Source organism: Python bivittatus, unplaced genomic scaffold (assembly GCF_059951505.1).
Source record: "Python bivittatus isolate LINGU-HERP-01145 unplaced genomic scaffold, Pbiv_v1 ctg000590_np1212, whole genome shotgun sequence".
Classification (NCBI taxonomy): Eukaryota; Metazoa; Chordata; class Lepidosauria; order Squamata; family Pythonidae; genus Python; species Python bivittatus.
Window position 1 is genome coordinate 23225415 of NW_028277086.1, and position 8033 is coordinate 23233447.

At 36.4% G+C, this 8033-nt stretch overlaps 1 protein-coding gene across 1 annotated transcript; it reads left to right on the forward strand.

Moving 5' to 3' along the window:
* Window positions 1-1983: 1983 nt before the first annotated feature.
* UQCRB (ubiquinol-cytochrome c reductase binding protein) lies at window positions 1984-7676 on the forward strand. The gene is made up of 4 exons (XM_007428877.4): window positions 1984-2104; window positions 4306-4377; window positions 5623-5789; window positions 7047-7676. Exons 1-4 carry the CDS (start codon window positions 2086-2088, stop codon window positions 7122-7124), a joined length of 336 nt encoding a protein of 111 aa, XP_007428939.1. The 5' UTR covers window positions 1984-2085; the 3' UTR covers window positions 7125-7676.
* The last annotated feature ends 357 nt before the right edge of the window (window positions 7677-8033 follow it).

An 8033-nucleotide genomic window follows, 5' to 3' on the forward strand; every position in this document is an offset into this window, starting at 1 on the left:
AAAAGTAAAGTTCTAAAGTACTAAATTTCTTTAGTTGATTATAAATACATTCCACCCTATGAATATAATTGAACATTTAAAAAATCTAAATTCCATATTAAGACCATACCTTTTTTATGTCAACTCTGAGTTGCAAAATACTGCACAAATTTCTATATTCTGAAGATCTCTTCAAATGTCATCTCTTGAATGGAATGACTACTTTGTGAGCCACCCAGAGTCACCATCCAGGGAAGATAGGCAGCATACAAATTTAATAAATAAATAAATAAAAATGTAAGAAAAGTTGCAAGCACGCCAAGTGGGTTTATAAGGTACAGATGGGGAGTCCAATTGTGCTTAGAATTTCTCCAAACACTGCCAGAATTTTTTTTTTTTAAAGTTGATCATTCCGTTGTGTAAAATATAAAGTCTTGCAGTTAAATTTAAATGTGGCCTATTCTTATGTTAAAAACATAAGTGCTTTGGTAAGTGGAAAATCAAAACAGAAAATGGGAGGCGGAATGTTATATTAACAAAGCTGGAGATAATTTTAGAGGCAGTTAAATAGCCAGTAAAGCTGGCACTTTCTGGATATACAGTATTGCAATTACAATATTTAAAATGCTCAGTCCAAATCCCAAATATTTAGGCACTTCTCTGATGTTTCAGAGAAGCTGCTGGGGATTTGCATTTCAAATCATAGGAAGAAATCTCCCCACTCCATTGTTCTTTGGTCAGATCCCACCTTGAATATTGTGTCCAGTTTTGGATGTCACTTTCTAAAGAGGGTTCAGAGAAACAGCAACAGGTTCAGAGAAGGACAAAAAGGATGAACTGGAACCCATAAAATTAATTCTGTAGAAAGATAATTAAGGAACTGGAAATATTTAGCCTTCAGAAGATAGAGAGCACATGAAGCACTCTAAGTACTCAAGTACTTCCATCCCACAATGCAGTCAGGTATTGGGCACCTTTTAATTTAGATATGTACACCAAAACAGGGAATTGTGCTAAATGGCCCTTTTTATTAGTATGAATCTATGATAAGCTAAAACTTTCAGAAGGCACTGATAGCTGTATCCCGTTTCCCTGACCAAAATGGCAAGGTGTTCTTGAAATGGAGAATGAAATCCACCATGTATTGCAATAATGGATGAGTTCAATTACCCTTTATTATAAACTGGGTAAAGGCATGTCTTGTCAAAACAAAAATGGAAAAGAAAAAAATCACTTTAAATTACTTAGGACAACTTGAGTCCTGTTAAGGCTTTATAAAAGCTATGAGAAGCTTTACCACATAGTACCCATTCCACCAGAACAGTTTAAATGGCATATTTTCAAGACATTAATATATTGAACGTACATGTCTGTAGGAGAAAACCTTCTTCACATACAGTATATGCATGGGTTTCTACAACAGCCAGGATCTAAGAGCAGGAAGTAACTTGAATTTAATCCCAAATGATGTCCAAGATCTAGTGTGAGATGTGAATGTCACTGAATTAATTTGAAATAACTGCTTCTGATAAAAAGACAAACTAGAATGATAGAAGTTAGCTCCTGGAGAATAAGTCCTGCCTTGATAAACCACCTTCTTCTTGGATGCTTTGGAGTTAAGTTTCAGATTGTTGACTTGCTGCAATACTCAGCCTCTTTTCAGCTTTCACGGCCTTCGCTGCATGACAGGATTTTTTTTCCAGCTTCCACAGCCTGAGAGTTGAATGAAGATTAATAAAAGGGCTAATATTGGAAATCTCAATGTTTAAACGTTCTCAAACATCTGTAACACATATCACTATTTTGACATTTTTAAATAAAAAAAGAAAGGGTCTTTCTGTCCTATGCCAATTGTATAATATCATACAAGGGAATAATAGCCTTGGCTTTCATTTTAGGGTTGCTTGGAGCTACTCTCTTAGCCCATTCTTACGCAGCAGGAAAAGACACGTTGCTGAAACCTTCCAAACTCATCTTGGACTTAGCCAGAACTGTTAATAACATGCGGTAGACGTCAGCATCACGTGACAATACGTGCTGTGGGCACGTGGTCTAAAGACGTACGTCCATTTCCCGAGAGGCAATGCGATTTTTGTAGAGGTCAAGATGGCGGGGAGGGCTCCAGGTACGTAAGTAAAGGGGAAATTTAATCTGGGCAGTTTAACCGCCAAAGAAAGCGGTGTAATTGCGGTTGTGTCGTTGCGTGACCCAGGCAGGCCTGGTCTAATCGATAATGATGGTAAGAGAACGAAGAAGCGATAAGGGGCTTAGGGTGGTTCTCGGCCTCCAGGTGTGGCTGCATCGCAGTTGGTACGTGGCTCCTTCGAAGAAAACCCCACTGAATTTAGCTGTGCTTTGAACTCTGGTAAGAGAGTAAATGGCCGTATATAGGAAAGGGCAGACACGCTGTCTCCCCCCCCCCCCCAATGGTAATACCCGTCGCCGGATTGGGGAAGGCTGCTGCGTGTTGGTTTTTATTTATTTTTCTTTTTTATTTATGTCTGATTGTTTTTAATAGTTGTTTATATTTCTTTTTAACTGTTTGTTTTGTTCTGCGGCGCCCAGAGCGTTGGTGAGATGGGTGGCTATATAAATCTAAATAAATAAATAAAATTTTCGCCAGCCGAAGGGCAGTAAGTAAAACCGCTTCTCGTCGCTGATGGAGAAGCTTGTTCGTTTATGTCTCCTGTATCTTGCGAGTTTCTAGTAGGTTGATGGTTTTTCTGCAGGCGCCTAGATAGGCTCTGAGTAATGTTGCTGGCTGGGGAATTCTGGGAGTTGAAGTCCACACATCTAAAAGTTGTCAAGGTTGAGAAACACTGCTCCAAGAGGATTTTTCGGTCAAGCTTTGATGAAATGACGAATTTGGACCTTAATTGGGACTCCCCTGAAACACTTGGATATGAAAGGGAACTCTAAAGTGATCTCTAGGACACCAACTAGTAGCTGTCATCCCTGCCCTGCCGTTTTTAACTTACACATTCCTGTCTCCTGTTCTGCTCAGAATGTATGCCTATATTGCTAGCCATCTGTAAGGTTTCTAGTGGTTTCTGAAAGCTATATGGCTGTTCAGTGGAGGATGGTTTGAAGAAAAGGTATACATCAACCTTGGAAGAAGAGGGAACAGGGCAGGAGTATACATTTTGCTTCACTTCACTTGGTCTTGATATTGCTGTTAGTGGCCACAGGAGTTTACTGATCAGGGGAAAAAGATGATAACCCTATCTGTTTTATCAGTCGGTAACCAAAGGGGCTTTTTTGTCAACTGTTTAACTGTTTCCTAAATGGGAGAATGCAAAGATGCTGCTACATTTCTTTGTTTCCCAAAGTTTATTCCCTTTTCTAATTCCAGCTTTATCCCCTACAGTTTTAAAACAAATATTCTGCAGTATTGCCAGTGTGGTTAATGTTTTGTATAGGCACAAAAATATAATAAAAATATCTTCATTAAGTTATGTGGGTGATTATATAAAGGAAGTCTGGTAAGAGGAACCTAAATTAGTTAGGGTTTATATGGCCCTCAAATTATGTGTTCTAGTATTTCTTTTATTTAGTTCATGATCAAGAGCATATGTTCTTGAGGTCCAGCCTCGTAGTGGCTTAGTGCTGATCATTAACTTAGCTCATTGTAAATCTGGAGGACCCACGTATTTCCATTTCAGCATAAAGGGATAAGGAAGCTAGAAGAGCAATATTCAGATCAGAATACAGTAAAAGCATTACAGGAGGTGTTATACTTTTTTTTTTTTTTGGCTACTGCAGTAAATTGAGTATTTACTTCTCATATTTTTCTTGGAGATGCATTATTTTAAAGTTTTTAAGGTATCATTCTGCACATGCATAATGAAGTCTAATCCTTTGAATTACTGGTCTTTAACTGTAACCACTAATACATTTGAAATTATATGATACAAAGTGGAAGAAAATATTTTTTCATCTATAAAATGTGTTACCTGCAATTGTTGGATGAAGCCAGCAATTTTATTCTTCTGAATACAGTTAAAACTATGCATTCATTCAAGGTAATGGTCAATAGGTGTAACAAAGTTTGTTAATAGCATCTGTCTGAACTTGTATATCAAAAAGCCCTTTTTGCTTACACCCAGAATTTTAGTAAGGGTCTCAGAGTTGATATACATATATACAAATTCTTCTTTCTGAAAAATATTGTACTCATGTTTTTACTGTTGAATTTTTCTGGGCTGACAATCCTATTTTCTTATTGACAGTGTTGCAGCATCTTTCTATATTTATAGTTTTGGGGGTGTTGGATTCTGGATACGTAACATGTGTACTGCTGTTAATCTAACTGATTCATACTTCTAGTTGCAGCCAGCGGTCGTCTGCTTGAGAGATTTTACAAGTGGTATTACAATGCACAAGGATTCAACAAATATGGTGGGCATTTTCTGTGAATATTTTTAAGCTATAAACTTTATTTGCTAATCTACTACTTGTTGGTGTGTAAGTTCTTTATTGAAATAGAATAATATTTTTAATCTCGATCAACAAGCAATCCATAAAAATATAGAAGGTTGCTGTTTATTTAATTAGTCACAAAATAGATTATAAAAAATTAAAATATATTATTTTAAATTATTTAGTTTATTTTGCAACTAAAAAAAGGAACAGGTATAGCTTATGTTAGTCAGTTTGACCAAACAGTGTCAATGGATTGTATATATTTGTCTAATGTAAAACAGTGAAGTGTTCCAGCCGTTTGGGTATCAACCCAATTTTTTTTTATTTCATTATGGCATCAATTTCACTTAGGATGGATATAAGGCTGCTGACTTCTAAGCAATCAAATATAAATGTCTTACTGCCAACTATAGCTACAGGCATCACTGAAGAGAAACAAGAATATGGTGAACTATGTACCCCTGTACATGTTTATTCAGAAATAAATCCTGTTACAATTAAAGGGTAAGATGCGTGTGCCCACATTATAACCAAAGTCATCAGTAACAAGATCACTGAGCATCTATTGCTCACTGCAGTAATGGTAGCCTCTTCTTCATGAGCTTATCTACTCTGTAACTCCCTGTGCAGAAATGGATTCAGGTTACTAATGTTTCTCATAATTTCTGCTAGATCAAAGTTTATAATATAGGTTTATGCATGCCTATTCAAAATAAGCCCTGTTAAGTTCAGTAAGACAGACTACCATATAAGTATATTCAGAATTGTTGCTTTAGTCTATATCCAACTCATTGAGAGGATAAGGCTGGCAAATTAGAAACAGCTACTGAAATATTAATATATTTTTTTAGTTTTAGTAGTTTTATTTTAATGTTACTCCAAGAGGAATGGTTCAGAAGTTCCAGATAAGGGACTCTAGAATGGTGATGTCATGCGACCATCATGAAAACATTTAAAAGGGTGTTTATAGTTATTATGCTGGAGTTTCAAGCGGGATGCTTTGGTGATTCATCTGTGATCCATTGTCCAGATACTTTTAACAGAGCTACAAAAATTAATTTCTTGATGTCATATGCAGCAGTTAATTGTGCAGTGAGTTGCCAAATGCAAGCTTGAAGGCCTTAGTATTCTTAAATACTGTTTTAAATGTTAAATACATTTTTCTCATCTAATTGATTGACTGGTATTTTAGCTAATGTGAGAAATATCTTTCCATTGCAGGATTAATGCGTGATGATGTAATACATGAAACTGATGTTGTCAAAGAAGCAATAAAGAGACTTCCAGAAGAGGTATATTATGAAAGAATATTTCGCATCAAGAGAGCAGTCCAGTTGAGTCTGATGCATGAAATCCTTCCTAAAGATCAGTGGACAAAATATGAAGAGGTATGAATTCTTGCATTCGTATTAATAAAAGGAATAAGCTTCATTTTATAGGGAAGGTTGGTTCTCAGCAGGCAGGAATTCCAGTGTCCTTGTAGAGATTAGTTGGTTTAAAATATTTATAGTAAAAATCCTCCCAAAGGAGTTTCTGCTAATCTGAATAGAATGAATGCATGTGTGTGAGAGAAGATTATGTGAGAAACTTTGAATCAAGTAATCATCCAATGTAGTACATCAGATTCTCTAGTACATGAGGTCTCTCCATTCTACTTACTGGTTAATGCTCATCATCTCCAAGGAGCCTTATCCATCTTAGGAAAGACATTGAAGTAAAGGCATTCTTTACTGTTCGCAGTTATGGTTGTACCTAGCTGTTTTGAATTCTGCCACTGGGCTTAGTCAGTAAATCAGGGTATGGTGTAATGCAGTGTGTGAAGCCAGCCACAGAGTGGTCTGACCCCAAAAAGAGATTGGGGTCATTCCGCCCATTAGCATCATCAGGATCCAGTAGTGTCAATAAGCTAACATGGTGTAGAATTAACTCAGATATTAGCAGCATGAAGCTTAATACATGACTTTCAGTACTCCCTTTATTCCATTTTAAGAGTCATAATAAAGCTCTATCTTGCTTTATAAAAAGTGGTTCTTAGTACTGCATCATGCTTAAAACAGAAGTGAATTGCAGAATCCTGATATGAAGCTGCATGGATAAAAGCAAAGTTTGTTTACTTTGTTTAGTCCACAAAATGAAAAGCAATCTTGTTCTCAGCTGAAGGAATAAGATCTAGTTACTTTATATCCTGGAGTTGCTGGAGATAAAGAGCAAAGTTGGCCTTAAACATTGTCACCCTATATCAAGAATCCGGCGATGAGATCCTCTCCCTCCCCCCCGCCAGCAGTATAACAAAAAGTGACATGGAAGACCAATATAATGTAGTCCAACCCTTGATACATATTCTATTAGATTAGAGGAAGGTAGTGTGCCTTGTGCATAGTAAATACGGTACAAGAAGAGAGCCATGAAAGAGGTCCCTTACTAGCTGCCCAGCGCTTAGTGAAATAACTTCCATAAGGATAATAGGTAATCATTTACAGTTTAAACCTATCTTGTGATACCCTAAAAGACAAATAGTTGTATTATTGCATACGCTCTATGAAGTCGCCCTAGTCATGAGCATCTGTGCAGAGGAGGGGAATTAATGCAATTCGTATCAATCATTTTAAATTTAGATGGCTGTCTTCTCTGTCTTAATTTTTTAGGATAAGCGTTATCTTTGGCCACATGTGGAGGAAGTCCTTCGTGAAAGACGCGAAAAACAAGAATTAAGAGATAAATAACTTTCTGTCATTTATTTAAGCAAATGTCTTCTTTAGAACTTAAATTGTTTGGGCAGAGATGTTGAATACATTTGAATGCTGAGCAAAAAATTCTTTGCTTAGTAATATTTGTTCACCCAGTTCAAATAAATGTTACCAAATCTTTTTGGAATCCTCTTTCCTAAACTGCAAAGAACTGGTGCAAGCCTTTTCAGCCACGTTACATGTTGACATGGTGATCTTCATTCCAGTTGTTTGAGTAATTTTTTTGTCATAATACAGATGTTTCCTGCAGCTGGGAGGATAGATAAGCAATTATTCCTTTCTGTTTCTGTTATTCCAATTCATTTTTAAAAGAAGAGGTGCTCATGTGCAGAATGATTGTATATATCTTGTTCCTGGAGATGGAAATAGAGGCATGAAAGTTGGGTCAGTAACAGTGATGTGAAATCAGGATTACATAGTTCCCATCATATCTAACCAGAAAAATGGAATGCTCTATTAATATATGTTTTTGAAATGTGTAGTTCCTGCCAATTTTCAAATAAAGCCAATCGCCTCATTTAATCTGAATTAGTCACTTGGATGAATTTACTAAATAGTTGAATGTAACTTCAGCCTTGACAAATTACCTAAATATACCAGCTTGGGTTCATTTTGGAGAAAGATCCCATTAAACTCAATCCACTTTGGTGTTGAAAATTTCAAAATTTGGCTATGAAAGTTGAAATTTGTACTGTATAAAGGATGGTGGTCTCTCACTGGCAGTAATTTATTATTTGCATTGGGTTAACTGTAAACATGAATGAAAATATTTCTTTTCTGTTGAGACTCCTTGTTAAGTGGGAGAAAAACAGGAATGCATTTCCCCACTTTTCCTCTAATGCCTACATTACAATTAGCAAGCTCCAGATGGAGTTTGGCATTTAC